Source organism: Meleagris gallopavo, chromosome 8, assembly GCF_000146605.3.
Source record: "Meleagris gallopavo isolate NT-WF06-2002-E0010 breed Aviagen turkey brand Nicholas breeding stock chromosome 8, Turkey_5.1, whole genome shotgun sequence".
NCBI lineage: Eukaryota > Metazoa > Chordata > Aves > Galliformes > Phasianidae > Meleagris > Meleagris gallopavo.
Window position 1 is genome coordinate 9,244,784 of NC_015018.2, and position 16,927 is coordinate 9,261,710.

Consider the following 16,927-nt stretch of genomic DNA (forward strand, 5'->3'; position numbering starts at 1 on the left):
ATCTGAAAGGATTAGTTTCCAGTAAGACATAGTAAAAGGAAGAGGCTCAAGTTAAATATCACTGCAACACAAAAATGTACAAATACCTTCTTCAACATCTGACAAATATTCAGCATCACTGAGTATTTCAGGGGCATTGGCTTTACGAACTGCATGATTTAAATACACAAAATAATTAAATAAAAGCATAGATGATCAATGAGTCAATAAATCAATGTAAAACAATAATGTATATGCAGAGAGCATATCCAACTAGTACTTAAAAAAAAGCAAACAAAAACCAACACTTCTTACAATAACAGACTGAAAAATAAGTGAGAAGGTTTTTTATTATCTGATACCTTCATCGTCAGACATATCAAGAACTTCATTCATGGTTTCAGGTACATTCATTTTGTGCTTTTCTGTAACAGTCTGTCAAAGAAAAAAAAATCATTTCAGGGTGTATTTTTATCTACATTTAGCAAAACTCTTGTTTGGATTCTTTTCAACTTTTTATTCCCTGGCTTTCCATAGATGAATATAACTACACATTGAAAAAGACTACACTGAAATAATACAGAAATAAGAAATACTACCTTTAAGCAAGTTAAGAGTATTTATAAGAACTCTCTGAAAAGTCATCTAAATTTTAAGCAGGAGTGTGTCATCCATATTTAAACTATACTGATGTTCATTCTGAGGGATGTGTTTCTCCTTTCTCAGCAGAAAAATCATAGAATTGTGGATTTTTTTTAGGTTGGACAAGACCTTTAAGATGATCAACTCCAACTATGTTAGAATAAGCTTGCTCTCAAATTACATGTGAAATTTTTCAGAGGTTCCTCTATAAGAATTGTGTTTTTCCCACAAGTGAAAACAACTGTAACTACATGTAAGCTAAATAAAACCCATTACAGAATTTGTGTTTTAACAAAGAAGCTGTTGATTTTCATCATGATACCTATGTTGATTCAGACACAAAGATCAAGATTAAAAAAAAAAATTAAAAGCAGAAAAAAGATATCCTGAATGCCTCAAAGCTGCTCCTAGAATACCTGTGTATCCCACAAAATATATGGCCATGTACATTGTACTCTCCAGCTGAGTAGAGTGCAATAAGCACTTTGGTAAAGTTTTAGGTCACACAGGAGGCACTCCAGAGATAGAGTTCATGGAGTGGAGTTCAAAAAATAAGAATCTAAAGTACTCCCAACCCCTCCTAAAGCAGGTTCCCTACAGGTTCCCTACATTAACTTGCACAGAAAAGCATGGAGCTGGGTTTTGAATATCTCCAGAGGAGACTCAACCACCTCTTTGGGCAGCCTGTTCCAGTGCTCTGTCACCCTCACAGTAAAGAAGTTTTTCCTCGTGTTCATATAGTACTTTCTGTGTTCCAGTTTGTGCCTAGTGCCCCTTGCCTGTCTCTAGGCACCACTGAAAAGAGCCTGGTACCATCCACTTGACTCCTGTCCTTTAAATATTTATAAGCATTGAGAAGATACCCTCTTAGTATTCTCCAGGCTGTATAGTCCCAGATATCAGCCTTTCCTCATAAGGGAGATGCTCCAGGCCACTAATCATCTTTGTGGCCCTCTGCTTGACTCTCTACGAGATCCCTGTGTGTCTTCCTTGACCCAAGAAGCCCAGAACTGGACATAGCACTCCAGATGTGGCCTCACCAGGATCACCACCCTCAATTTGCTGTTCGCATGCTTTTTAAGGCACTCCAGGCATATCATTAGTCTTCTCAGCTACAAGGGCACACTGTTGGCTCACGATCAACCTGCTGTCCACCAGGACACCCAAGCCCTGCTCCACAAAGCTCCTTTCTAGCAGGTCATCCCTGAACCTATTCTGATGCATACAGTTATTCCTCCCCAGGTGTAGGACCGTACACTTGCCCTTGTTTGTGTTTTTAATCACTATCACTTCTCATTCTTCATATACAAATAAGAAATCATTAACAAGATCAGGTCAAAACAGCTTTTCTATCTTCATCTATTTACAAATATTTTGGGTTTTCTCTTGCCTCATAATTACTTATGTCACAGTTCACCTTTCTCAAGCTACTGCCATCCCTTGAAATAGCAGAAGATTGCCTGTATGCTCAAACATCACAAAACCAATAAAAAGCTTCAGAATTCTTTCATTTTGTGGTATTTTTAACACATTGCTGTTAAGCTAGCAAAATCACAGGACTTTTTTCAGGCACAAACAGACTTTCAGTAAAGAATAACAAATCACAGTAAAACTAGCTATGCTCATCCTGGTTTTGTTAAACTTACCATAGGGAGTTATTTAGCCACATGCCCCCAAAAATAGCTATCTGAATTTTTAAGATACTCGGCTGTAAATCAGATCTCATGTTTAGGTTTCCACAGTCTGCCAGTTACACAATTGTGACTGATAAACAGCATATTTCAGTTTTTGTGGAAATTATTTCTCTGCTTGTCTTCAGCATAGGTACTCGCAGATTGTAGTACAGGCTTCTCAGCATCTAACATTTCTTCTAAAACAATTCACAGCCTGATCTTTAAATTGAACTAAAAATTGCTCGTCATCTCAAATGTATTGCAACCACCTGCTTGCACTGACAGACCACACAAATGGTTGATGACAAAACATGGAATGTACAATAACTGTTTTCAATCTCCTACATGCTTAAAAATACATACATGCATATGACTCCCCTTTTAAGCACTAAAAGGTTGCAAAAAGGAAAAAGTCAATTAGGAGCTAGTGCTCTGAATTTATGTTCTTAATGCTCTGTTTTTGCTTTACTTCTATGGTTGTTCATGGAGGCTCCGCATTTTACGAGAAGTCTTCATAAGGCAGTTTGCCATAAGATCTTTGAAAAATATATTTAATTCTGGTAATTGCCATTTTTTGATAGGCATTATCTGACTATTTTCTTTAGTCTCCTCTGGCTAACATACATCAAGCCTTCTTGAGAGACAAGGCAGATGAGGTGGAGTTCACGGATATGTCAGCTGGAGTTGCAGATGCTGGCTGCATGTATAAGCCATCTTTCAGAAGCCACCAGAGATAATGCAAAGAGCTGCCTCTAAGTAAATTCCATTCACTTTTATTTTGCAATTATTACTCTTACAGCCAGTACCACCCTGCATACATAATTCCCTTGGCAAACTGCATCCTCTTAAAAGGGAGAAACAGCTATAGTTTACAAGAAGCTTCTACGAATGTATTTGCCACTACAAACCAGTTTGCATTCATGTCATTTATGCAATAAGCAAAGTATGCTATAAAAAACAGGCCAGCTATGACTAGCCCTTTACAGTGCCATTTTCTGCCATACGTTTCTGCCTACATCTGACTTTATATCTACTTTATTGTGCTAAAAGGAGCTAGGTAGAAATTAGACTGAAATCTCACTAGACATCTAACTAAACAAAGATGAACATGTTGGCTTAGGAAATATCCTTCCCTCCACTACTGAAATAAACTGTACTTACAATTGTAGTCATGGTCTCCTCTGTCACCACCTTCAATGTGTCAACGACTGAAATGTAGCCAAGTCGCTTTGCAATGGCGAGGGCAGTGTTTCCATTCTAGCAATTGAAAAATTTGTATGAAAAGCTGAATGCTAGGTGTAGAAATTGCTAGTTAGAGAAAAATGCATAATAATGAAGTACACAAATATTTGCATATTGGTGACTGATATAGATTTTGGGTAGTAGAATATGTAACTATAAGAGTTTAAGTCTACAGAAATGGGATGAAAAAGAAAACATTCTGCAGATGTTTGCTGTTCTTGTTTTGGAAGAGACAATGGAGGACACAGAACACATAAGCGATTGGAATAGCCTTCCTCTGCTCTTTTCCTCCCCCTCATCACATTTTTTTGTCATTTCCTTTACTCAAACACAGCAGGGACACAATGCTTCATGCAGGGTGGAATGACCGAGACTGAGCAGTGGCTTCTTGGCACTTACCACAGTGAGCTCATTGGGCGCCGCACCGTGCTGGAGCAGAACATTGATGATGTGGGTGTGCCCCTGCTGTGCAGCCTGGTGCAGCGGCGTGTACCCGTTCTGCAGGCACAAGGAAAGGGAAAGACTATGGTGGACACAGCAAACTTGCTGCCTCCAAAGAACGAGTGAAGCAGAGGCGGAAAACTCACCTTCGTTTTGGCATTGATTTTTGCAGAATGTTGCAGAAGGAAGTTAACAATCTTTATGTTTCCGTAGTGGCAGCCAACATGCAAGGGAGTATATCCCATCTAGAATGGACATAAGAAAATATGAATAATCCCATGCATCCCTTGAGAAAAAAAAAAACACCAGACATGAAGCAGCAAAAATCCTGTCAAGTTTTATTTCTTAGTCTACGTGGAAAAAAAACCCAAAAACACAGCAACTTTGGAAAAACGCCTCTCACTAATGCCAGTTCAAGTTCCATTCTTCATAAACATCTGACTGCCTCGTATTTCTGTAGTCTTCAACATATGCAACACTGATTAACTATTCGCTTTCCTCTCCAACACTCAGATCATCAGGTCTCTGAGAGGATCCTGTTTTTTTAAATGAATGTGTGTATACTACCTTGCACAGTGAGGTTCATATGTTTGACTGGTGTTCCTGCAGTGTGATGACAAACTAGTAGTAGCAACTTACTAAAAACTAAGCATGCTGAGGTCTACCTCAGCTACAGAGCAATTTGCAGTCCATCCATTCTGACAGAAATACCCAAAAGATAGACCAAAAACAGTGCAACAGATGCCTCAGCTTTGCAAGAGCAACACAAACCTACAGAAACTGGAACACTGACTAGTGAGTTAAGGCTTTAAGACAACAAGATCTGATTTTTTTTTTTTGGTGTCTGGCCTTGTGTACCACAAACTGTAAGAAATTGCATTTCTTGGCAACTGCAAAGAAGAGAAAGTTGAATGTTCCTGCTATTTGGTTTCCATTACTAATAAATAGACTAAAATCATTCGTCAACTTTGAGAGACACCCATCAAATGCTCTAAACAAAACTAAATGACTTCTTATAGTAAGTTTATACATCTTGGAAATTTTTCCAAAAATGGTTAATAGAAGAAGAATATTACCTATCACTTAAAAACAAACAAACAAAAAAAGCCAGCTACATTAAGTGTTAACAACACAATAAAATAAAACAGAGGACCAAAGATTAAACAATTTGGAACTAGATCCAGAAACCTAAACCTGTGGGCAGAAACACTGAAAGGTGCTGGTCTTGCACTGACCCATGGATCTAATCAGAGTTCAAAAACAGAAAAAGGGTCTTCACTTTTCTGCTGAAGAAAAAAAATCTACTGCCCAGAAGGCACACAGAGTTAAAAGCTGTAGTCTGCCATCCTTCATTTATGCACACACACCTCAGTGAGGTGTGGCAAGTTGAGACAACTGGGTCAAAAGCACTGAGGAAGGCAAGTCCAAGGTCTGCCTTGGGCTGGGGTTCAGGAGTCAGCCCTACGCTACGTGTTCAAGTTGTGAGGTCAGAGCTACGTTTTCCTGTGCAACCTTCTCTAGGGAATCTGCGTTAGCAGGGGGTTTGAACTAGATGATTTCCAAAGAACCCTTCCAACCTCTATGAATCTATGAAAGAAAGAAAACCCCTCAAACAATTTCCACCGGAGGAAAGTTTCAACTGCCTGTGGGTTTAGGTGCACCATTTTCTTCATGACATTTTGACTCTGATGCTACTTCACACAACCTATTTTCATCTGTATCTGTATCTGCTAGCAGATGGTAGCTATACCAGTTACTTTAAATTAGGGTGTGTATATTTCTTTCAGTTAATTACATACTGCCATCTAAAGAAACTTCTAGCTCTGACAACCAAGACGAGTTAATGATTGCAAGAAACAGTGACAGATTCAAATTCCACTGTTATCAGCAGAATGAATTTTTCCACTGACTTATACGAACATTGGATCAGATGCCAAATGACTACAATGAACTTTTCCTCTTGAACAGTTGTGCAGTGGTAAAAGCCCAAATGCTAGTTAAAACAGTCATTGTGACCGGAACGCTGGAACATTGCCTTACAGTCACTGTTAGCATAGGGCTGGCCTGAGAGCTTCCAAGTAGTGCCCAGGATCAAAGTGTGATATGGCTCCCCATAGAGTAGCTGCAGTCTTGAAACTTCAGTAGAAAGATGAGCACTCTCATACCAAGTACCTTAAACACAACTTCTGTCTCTCCGCTCCAACATTTCAAACAAATTCAGATTAAACAAACTATGGAAACATCAATTTAAAAGAATGCAGTGAAACCTCCTCATACAAGAAACTTAACTCCCTTCTACCCCTTCAAAATACAGGCCTATATAGAATCATACATTGTAAGACCAACTGGAGAGATAAAAGCAAAGTCAACGGCCGCCTTCTCGGAACCCCCTGTTAATAACTCTGAAACATTAAAATCTGGAGAGAGAGAGTCAGGACAACTGATCTCAACTCTCGCTTTGAAGTGGTTGCTTTAAATACTGGAAGGCCATAATGAGGTCTCCTCACAGTCTTCTCTTCTGCAGACTGAACAAGCCCATCTTCCTAGCCTGTCTTCATAGGAGAGTTGATCCAGTCCTCTGAGCATCTTTGTGGTCCTCTTCTGGACCCTCTCCAAAAGCTCAACATCTTTCCTTTGTCGGGGGCACCAGACTGGATACAATACTCCAGATAGGACTTCATGAGAGCAGAAGAGATAGGGACAACCACCTCTCTCTCCCTGGTGGCCACCTCTCTTTTGATGCAGCCCAGGATACTGTTGGTCTGGGAGGCTGCAAGTGGACACTGCTGGTTTGTGTTTTTTTGTGTTTTTATTTATTTATTTATTTTTCAATCTACCAGGACCCTTAAGTCCTCTTCAACAGGACTACTCTGAAGGAGATCTCCTCCCGGTCTGTACACATAACTGGGATTGCCCCAGCTCAAGTGCACAACCTTGAACTTCACTTTGTTGAACCTCATTAGGTTCACATTGGCCCGGCTTTCAAGTTTATTATGGTCCCTCTGGATGACATCTTTTCCTTCTGCTGTATTATCTGCACCACTCAGCTTGGTCTGGAAGTTGTTGTCTGCAAATGTGCTGAGGGTACATTTAATCCCATCATCTATGACACTGATAAAGATGTTAAAAGAATACCAGTCCCAAAACAGACCCCTGCAGGTTTACCACTCATCAGTGACCTCCACCTGAACACAGAGCCACTGACCACTACCCTCTGGTTGTGACCTTCCAACCTGTTCCTTATCCATCAAATAATCCACCATTCAAATCCACGTTTTCAAATTTAGAGACAAGCATGTGGTGAGGGACCGTGTCAAAAGCACTGCAAAGTCTAGGCAAATAACAGCATTAGCCTTCCCTTTGTACACTGATGCCATCACTTCATTACAGAAGGCCACTAGATTGGTCAGGCACAATCTTCCCTTGGTGGAGCCATGCTGGCTGTCTTGGATCACCTGCTCAACTTTCATGTGCCTTAACATGCCTTCCAGAAGGATCTGTTACATGATCTTGGACATGGACACAGAGACTCAGAGGCTCACCTGCCTGTAGTTCCCAGGGTTTTCCTTTCCCCTTTCTTATAAATGGAAGTGATGTTTTTCTTTTTCCAGTCACCAAGGACTTTGCCTGACAGCCACAACTTTTCAGATATGATGGAGAGCAGCCTGGCAACCATAGTCAGCTCCCTTAGGATCCTGGGATGCATGCTGTCCAGCCCCATGGACTTGTACACATTCAGTCTCATGAGGTGGTCTCGTACTTGCTCTGCCCTTAGAGTAGGGTAGAGTTGCTCTCCCAGTTCCCACCAAGAAGTTCAGGGATGTGAGAAAGGTATGAATCCCAGCTATCAGTGAAGACTGAGATAAAGAACTCATTGAGTACCTCAGTCTTTTCTGTATTTGTTGTAACCAGTTCTCTTTTCACATTTGTCAAAGGTGGTATGCTCCCTTTGGCCTATCTCTTCTGACCAATGTAGTATAGAACCCCTTCTTGTTATTAATATCTATCACCAAGTTCAGATCCACCTGCACTCTGTCTTTCCTAATCCCATCTTTGCATGTCTGGACAGCATTCCTGTATTCCTCCCAGGTGACACATCCTTGTTTCTACTGCCTATACATGCCCTTCTTTTCCTGCAATTTGACCAGCAGGTCCTTGCCAAGACTTGCCAGTTTCCTGCCTCCTTTCTAATTCTGAGGGACGGAAAGCTCATGTGCTTGCAGGAATGCATCCTTACAAGAGTAGCTAGCTTTACTCCACTCCTTTGTCTCTAAGGACAAAGGGATGTGAAGTCTTTATTACATTTTTTAATTTCCTGGTCGCAGCTTTGTGTGACTCAGCTTGAAAGACCGGGAGGGAATAGTAGCTGTGTGGTTTCATCATACCTGATATCTTCTTCTTGATGTACAGAATGTGGGTCCCTAGCTAGTAGCAAACCTCTCTAGAGAGGTTATCCGGGCATCAGATGGGCATCTCAGTGCTTCTCAGCAAAGAGTCTCCAATTACTAAGAACTTACTACTGGTGCTTTTGTTTAGTGGCACCAGTTGTGACTTGGGTCTTTGGTTGAACCTTTTTAACGTGATCACCTCTTCCAGTTCTAAGTCACTGTTGATACCTTCTTCTCTCTCCCACAGAGTGTTTGAAATCTATTGGTTAGTGGGACTTCAGAAGCTTCAACATCTCAACATACTCACTGAGAACAGATATTGTTAACTTTTCTGAAACACACTGACTGGCAGATTCTGTGATTACACAATCAAATTTACTACAACAGCACTGATTCTCATTGCTACTTCCATTTCCCATAGAAATGTACACAGGAGACTAAAATATTTGCTTCAAGAACTATATATATATGTATATATGTAGTTATATATCTATCAAGAAATATATATATATATATGTATGTATGTCCCTGAAATTACCCTGAAATTATATATACATATTATATATACATATACATACATACATATATACATGTATATATGTATGTATATGTACGTCCCTAAAATTACAAACGTTTCTGCAAAGCAGAGTCATATTTACTGGCATAATTGCTAAGGGATTTAGCAGACATCCTAATATTAAAGAAGTTGTTTCCAAGAAAAATCATGGGTTTTGTTTAATCTAAAGCACAGCTCTAAAGCACAGCTCTAAAGCACATCACCTTCTTGCAGTCAGTTGCCATGCTGCTACTTGTTGTTCTGAAGAATGAGCAGCAATCTGGAAGTTAGCAGCTGGGAAAGGCTTATCAAAAGCCACAAGAATAAGTGCCAGAAAAATGAAATCAGAAATACTTAGCTTTTTTATCCTCATGAAACACGCAAACACAGAGCACTCATTTTTTTTGCTCCTCAATTTTTTGAAGGAAATTATCACAAGCCTCGTGTGTCTTGTCAGTGCATTACTTTAATATCCTCCAACGGCAATAACCATAAATTCTAGCAGCTTGAATGATTGCCTATTTCTAGTCATGCTGACTCTCAAGCTGCTATGCTTTTGTTTTTCAGCTGTATATGTCAGACAACGAAGCCACAGTACACCAGCATTGATAAGGCTAGAAAATGTTCTTGTTTGAAAGATCGCAAGGGCATCCAGTCCTGATACAATGTACCAAGTAAACCTCTGTGTACCTACACACACACTGCAATGCTGAATCACAGCCTGATATGCTGAATTCTCTCTCTCACATTATTAGGCTGAAAATTTCCACGTAAATGTCTGGATAACAACTGAGCTTGCACCAAGAGTCAAGGGGAGAGAGAGAGGATGTACCATTAAGATAACCATGTCTATGTGTTTGTTCTGTGAACGTAATTCTTCCTGATAGCACTTTCCACCTTTTCTCTGCCCCCCTCTCACTCTTACTGCACTTGAAAATTGGTTATTCCAAAAGAAAACCGAGATCACAGTTTGGAGCCACTGTAGCACTCAGGCTGCTATGGGGCTCTTCTCAGAGTAGGGCAGGCTGAGCTGAATAAATCTCCGAATAAATCTGATACAAAAGGCCCAGCTCAATCTGCAAAACAACACTGTGACCTCTCAGTCACCTTTATCTTCTACCAGCACTACAGCCTTAGGAACAAAAGGCAGTTTTATGATGGCTTTATTACTCAGACAGTTGTCAACTAGGGACTATGAGACCACCAGTTTCCCCAGAGGCGCAACACCAAGCACTTTGTAACAACTGTTTGCTGAAAACAGTCTGCACAGAATGAAAATCCTTGACTGAACCCTCCCATTGGTCTTCTTTTGTCCATCCATCACCTTAACGCTGTACCCTACAATAATGCTATCCAGCAGGAAAAGGGTTTGAGAAATGACATGTGGAGATTTGCTGATCCATGAAACAATACTTACTCGTGCCAATTCTCAGCACAGAAGCCCTGCAACGAAACCCAATATCACATGTGCCAGGACAGCTTTTACACACTCAACATGATTACTAGGAGAAGAAACATCTGCTCACTGCACAGCTTCAAATTAATTTTAACCTCCCAGTATTATGTGCAAAAGGAGGACATAATATTGGAAGCTGAGATAGACGTGATACTGCACAACAGTTTCATATCAAATAGTCTTTAGCGTACCTAAATTCAGACATAAATGCAACGTCAGAACGGACAAAAGCTGCTGCCTTTGCAGCAGGACCCCATTATGCCTTCTCTAAAACGCTAGATTTGATTTTTTAAACCTTTTTAAATCACACAGACTGATCTCCCACAGAAGAGGTTTTCCATAGTATTAGATTTTTTTTCTTCCAAGCTATAGCTTCAGGATATTAAATATGTTTCTGTCCAATCTTCCCTTTTAATCAACAAAATAGCCCCAAATCATATCCATTGGCTCTGTGAACGTGAGCAGAAATAAGAAGTACTTCCATGTGATAAAGCTGCAAACTCTAGATGTTTTCACAGGGACTGTACGTTATATATAAACGATGATTAAAGAACTCGCACCAGAGGTGGAAGCTGATAGCTCACTTGGCCCTACCCAAGACGCTGAATGACATGCTGAGAGTATTTCCTCCATTGATGGAAACTGTGTGGGAGTGAGACAACCAACACTTATTTCATTGGGAAACATGATGATGAGAGAATCTAATAAATAATAATGAGAAAAGACTTGGCTGTTTGTCTAGCCTACAACAAATAAGGCAATAAAAGCATATAAAATAAGAGAAATAAGAGAAGAAAAAGAAAGGCGAGTACTGACACTGCTGGAGACCGGCAGAGATCCCCAACATAATGTCACTAAGCTGTACAGAGCGACTTCTTGGCTTTTAGAGCAGACATGGCCACACCTCTGACACAAAGTAAAAACCTGAACTGGATGTGCTGGATGGTATCATGCAAACATGCAAGCATAGCAACAGTGCTTTTGGAGCCAACTCAGCTGTTGCTGTATCTTCCTCCCCAGTGCCTCTGGTTTTAGGGGAAGCACGCAGAGACATTTTATTCCCACAGAACAGCTAATCCATCTCAACAAGAGAGCCTGTAACTACAGAACTGCTATTTTACAAAGCCAGTCATCCAAACCTTACCTGTATAAAACATGAGGTCTTTTTGCCACATAACTCTTTTTCCTTCATTGTAGAAGTTCAGATCTTGCTAGCTCTTTTCTTAGGAATGCAAGACGATGTTCAGTTAATGCATAAACTATTCCATGTCAAAATACATGGCACCGCATTGCAACTTATCCACTCATCACAACCTGTGATATAGGACATCTGACAGAGAACTTCCACATAGCTGGTTGTGAGGGGTCTGCTCATGTCATTGCTGCAAACCCAGCAGATGACACCCTGCAGAAGTCAGTGAATAACCACCAAGCTCACTCCACGAGAATATAGTACTACAAGACACAAGGCACTTTCTTCCTAATGAGGAGATGAGTTAGCACGGTAGGCAAAAGTACAAGCCATCACCACAGGCCTACAGGGTTAATAGTTATGTTCTCCCAAACATGGGAGAATTATTACACCCAAGAGGAGTTCTGTATAAATAACTGAGGACTTTGCCTGACATATGAGTTCCTGCTCTATGTCCTGGCAGCTATGGGGATGTCCCATGGAAGCAAATCTATACTAGGAAGCAATTCTTTACTTACAGTAGTTACATGTATGAGGAACAACTGAAGAATGAGGATGAACAGGATGCATTTTTTTTTCTTGAAAATGATACAACTATTACCGATGACAGGGTTCAAGATGCAGACAGGTCAAATACAATTCTTTGATTGTTCTTTGTTGTTGTTGCTTTAGGTTTTTTTGTTTTTTTGTTTCACTTTACTTACTGACTAGTTCAACTTTCAGAGATACAGTTAAGAAATTCAGCTCCATCCAGAGATCTCTGAATAAGAATTTGAAGCCCTTTTCCCACATGTCTCTACAGTTTCATGCTTGCTTGACCACATAGCCATCCTGCCATGTGCACAGTTCAGCACAGACTTTGTGCAACTGCACAGGTTTTTCCTGAAACACAACAAACATGCTCTTCTTCTCAGCTGTGACAGTATCTCAGCACCACACCATGTTAATGTGACTGAAAGGCCACTACTCCAGAACTGGATCCTATTTGGACATTGGAGAGCAGGCAAAGGGGACACATGACTGCCTGCACCTGTTGATGTAAATATCTCCTTAAACTGTTTACTATTTGTGGGATGGAGAAGAGCGGGAGAAAGGCAGAGACAAGTTTTACAGGCTAAGAGGTGATTCAGTTCTTGACCAAGTTAAAAGAACAGATTGTTCTACACAAACCAAAACGAGGTAGATTTTCTTTCTCCAGAAAGGCAACCAGTTACATCTAAGGAAATCATGCAAGGAACGAACCAGGGCTGATTTTATCTACTGCTGAATGATTTAGCAAGCTGACAAGAACCTACACTGATTCATCTGGAAAACAGGTTGAGAGCAGGTTACAAAAGTATAAAGCTGGACAAACTCCTGGGATTTCATAAGGACTATTCATGCCAGAATAACATCGCTGAAATCAATAGCTTAAAACAAAAGTGCAGTTGGAATTCTACACCAGAAAGTACATATGACTTTTTTCCATTATCATGAATCATAATCAGCCAACCTGCAGCAAGAGATGATGATGGATTGAGCCTTTTTTGAAATGTCAGAGTGATGACAAAATGATAGTATTGTTGGACGGCTGGGCACACATTTCTGGGATGCAAGCACAGCGCTTAACTTGGGGGTACACACTTAACAGATTTTTTAATCCTTCTATCTTGCACAAGTCTCTAAAATAACCAGATCAGACTGTGGGACCTCGTTTATTTTAGCTGATTTGATCAGCTACTCTTCAAGTACTTGATCACAACCGACTTCTTACCCAGCTAAATGAATGTCTCCTAGATCCAGGTAACACATGAAGAATTTAAGTGGAATCAACACTGAGATCATCATCTTTACATTCTAAGCCTGGTATACACCAAGTATAAAATAATTTCTCGACAGTTTGTTAGAATTAGGTCACAGACACTGTACTCAAACCAATACTGTGCAGTGGGGGGAGTTATTGCTTGAGGTTCCAAAATCCATTCCCAATCATTCTGAAAATCCTTATAAATCCTCTTATTTAGTGGTCCAATTATTTACTTTAAGCAAAACTATTTTTAGGCCAGTAAGTCTGAAAGTGTCCATCATCATGTATATATACCCCGTATCAGATAAAGGCATTAAACAATTTTGAATTTGTCCTGAAGATGTATGTGTTTCAACTTCAATAGTATTTCTGAAGACAGAATAGAGCAATATTTATCCAGTACCTAACATCAGGGTGACACGGGCCCACTCTCTGTTTAGGACCCTCAAAAAAGTCGGTTTCCTATGTACCAGCAATATGAAATAGACTAGTGCACTGTACTTTGCAAAATAGAATGGCTGAGAAATGTAGGCACATTCAGTCTCAAAGGCTGATTCAAGCTCCGGGAGCAGAGGTAAATCTTTACTAATGAACTTGTAGAATCATGCCTATGGATGACTGCTTAGTAACAGCTCAGCAAAAGAAGACTACTCAATTCCACAAACTCTATTAAGTCATGGGAAAAACTATTAACCACTTAATAACCAGGAATGCCTACTTTGCATTTATATTGTTTCTCTAGCTGTAAATATAGATGTTGTAAAATAACAGTTCTCCTGTGTTTTGTTCCTACTGTTAGATGAGCACTAGTACGTGCAACATGTAAAAACTACCAAACCACGAGTGTGTGCATATGGTAAAAGATTACATGACTCCCTGAAGAGAGAGTTCTAGTTTTTCTGAAAGTTTCTTTACATAAAAAACAGCTCAATCCTGTTTACCTTCAGTAAAACTCAATAGTAGGAAACATCTACATCGATCTAAACATTTGGCAAGAAATAAGCTTACAGCTCACAGACTGAGTATAAAACTAAACATGGAGGTTTACATGTCTGCAGCGTTCAAAATATAATCTACAACAATTTATTACAAGGAATGTTTCACTGCTGGTTTTTCTGTTTCACTCTGAAACTGATTACTAGACCAATTTACAGGCTTCTGCCTCCATGAAAGAGAACAATACATGTTGACAGTGGCATCCATACCTTTGTCTGAGCATCAACAGCAGCTCCTTGGTTAACAAGAACCTCTGCTACATTGACTCTGTCCTCTTGAGCAGCCAAGTGCAATGGTGTCAGTCCACTCTGTAAATGAGGAGCAGCAGGTAACAATCTTGAGAGGTGACACACAAATATTAAATACAAATTCAACTATCAGTAAAATTCAGAAAGTCCTGCTGAAATTAGAGAAGTGAGAAATTCTACCTGCACTTAGAAGCTGTGTATTGTGATTCCTGATTTATTCAATTGCAAGAAACTACAACTTCAAAACTGAAAATAATATTTCTTTCACACAAGGAACATTTCCTTGTGTTAAATACAGAACAGCAAATTTTATAATGCACTTGAGGAAAAAGCCACACAGAATTTTTTTTCCCTCCTGGCTAATTCACTTCCTCAGAATGAGAAAGACTTTAAAAGAAAATTTGAATAATTGCTTAGATTTCTACAAGATTTCTACCAGCAATATATGCTCAGATTTAAGCCTTACCTATCCTTAAACCCAAATCAATCTCCACAGAACTGCATACATTCCACCCACCATTTGCAGCATGGACTCCTGACTAAAGGCAATAACAATACTGCTCTTGAAAAGGCAATGCTGATGACAACAATGGTCAGGTGGGTCCCACCGCATGAATATATAAAAGTAATCAACTGTAAATTACACAACAGGACTTGAATATTTACGGGCCAAACCTTCTTAAAAGTTTTAGTAAGTGCTCAGTGTCAGCACTGAGACTCTGAGCACTCAGTTCCCAACTACCCTGCAGACTCTGAAGAAAACAGAGGGCCTTTTACTTCCATTGCAAAACTCGGAGTTGTTGTGCTTTAAATGTCTAGCTTCATATAAAGGTGCTGAATTCGGAGGAAATGTGCATTGCTAAGCAAGTACACAGGATAATTATTTTCATAGGTGCTGATATCTGTATAATGAGAAAATAAGAGACTGCAACCAAACAGCAATGGACTGGAAGATGTTGCAGGTAACTAATTTTGAGACTGCATCAAGATACTAAGCAGCAGTTATCATGCTCTCCATAGCCAATGTAATGCAGAATGTGTATGTGGCAGATTGTATGACAGTGATACAAAACATATCGAACGCTGCACAAGCCCACACTCTGACATGAGGGCAAATCAACACCCTCAAGAGAACCTATTCAAGGAGGGACTGAAAATAAGTAACCCTGTGCAGCACCATCCACAGCCTCAGAGGACACGAAGTCTTCTTACCTACTGAGAACAAAAAATGTTCTCCATGAAAAATTTGTGCCCTTCTATATTAGCCACATAAATCTATACTGAAACTGCACTTTGCAAGATCTCTGATGGCTAGGGAGAGCATTTAAAGAATAAAGGCTGCACATTTGCTAGAAACATTACCATAGAGTAGACTTAATAATCTATAAAGTTGCAGAAACTAAAATCTACTAGCTTTCTTCTTCCTGACCCCAGGAGAAACTACAGTAAAAGTCACTGTGCTGTAAGAAACATCCACTGGGGAGGAAGAGTCACTTACTTTAATGAACAACAACAACAACAAAAATCTGACTACCTTACTGTCATGACCTCATAAAACAAACAAGGAAAAAAACCTAGTTTCCCTTAGCAAGTTAGTTGTTACCATTGCTTAATGGACAGGCAAATCTCTGAAGGCTCCTAAGTGACTCCCCAACACCACTAACCACTAGGGTGAGGAAGACATTTTCTCCCGTGGCATATTTTGGCAGATGAGTGTAACATGACAGGGAGGGAGATGGATTTATACATTCCTCTGCAGCATATGGTACTAAACATCACCAAAACCTGGGGACTACAAAATATAGTTCATTCAATCTGACAGAGCACTTGCTGCACGCTGCTCTCTTTGCTATAAGAAATAGCAATATGTATTCAAACACCTACGGTGTTTTTCAGAACCTGCAGAATCATACTGGATAAAACTGGAGACCTCTATCCTTCCTGTCACTGTGTTTGTTTATTGCCTTAGCACCAAGCAGAGGAAACACTTACCTTGTTGCTGAGATTTACATTAGCATTTCTAGTAAGAAGTAAGGACACCATGTCCACATGGCCGTCCTGCGAGGCCAGATGTACAGGGGCAATACCCTGCCTGGTTACAGCATTGGCATCAGCACCATATTCCAGCAGTGTAGTTGCTATGTCCATCTGGTTTTTCTTGGCAGCTATGTGTAGTGGCGTATAGCCGTTCTGTCAACAGAAAGCACTTCATTGCAAGCTATTCATTAAACAATGCGATAGAATCTTTAACAAAGAGAAGAGCAGGATGTGTGTTCACAACTTTCAACAGCTGTTACTGACTTGTGGTTTTTGTTTTTTGTTTTTTTT

The 16,927-nt window shown here is 40.0% G+C and overlaps 1 protein-coding gene across 1 annotated transcript; it reads right to left on the minus strand.

Annotated features, from left to right (window-relative positions):
* On the minus strand, positions 1–16,808 carry LOC104911916 (ankyrin-3-like). Its single transcript, XM_010714240.3, has 7 exons — positions 16,592–16,808; positions 14,561–14,659; positions 4,124–4,222; positions 3,936–4,034; positions 3,456–3,551; positions 342–414; positions 1–149 (listed from the first exon to the last, which is right to left on the minus strand). The coding sequence occupies exons 1-7, from the start codon at positions 16,745–16,747 to the stop codon at positions 52–54; spliced, it is 720 nt and encodes a 239-aa protein (XP_010712542.1). The 5' UTR covers positions 16,748–16,808; the 3' UTR covers positions 1–51.
* Between the last annotated feature and the right edge of the window lie 119 nt (positions 16,809–16,927).

Coding starts and splice junctions, on each gene's coding strand:
- LOC104911916 (XM_010714240.3), bottom strand. CDS start 16,747: ATGGACATAGCAACTACACTGCTGGAATATGGTGCTGATGCCAATGCT. Junction 4,223..14,560: donor CTGTTGATGCTCAGACAAAG/GTATGGATGCCA, acceptor TGTCCATTCTAG/ATGGGATATACTCCCTTGCA. Junction 3,552..3,935: donor CGCCCAATGAGCTCACTGTG/GTAAGTGCCAAG, acceptor TTCAATTGCTAG/AATGGAAACACTGCCCTCGC.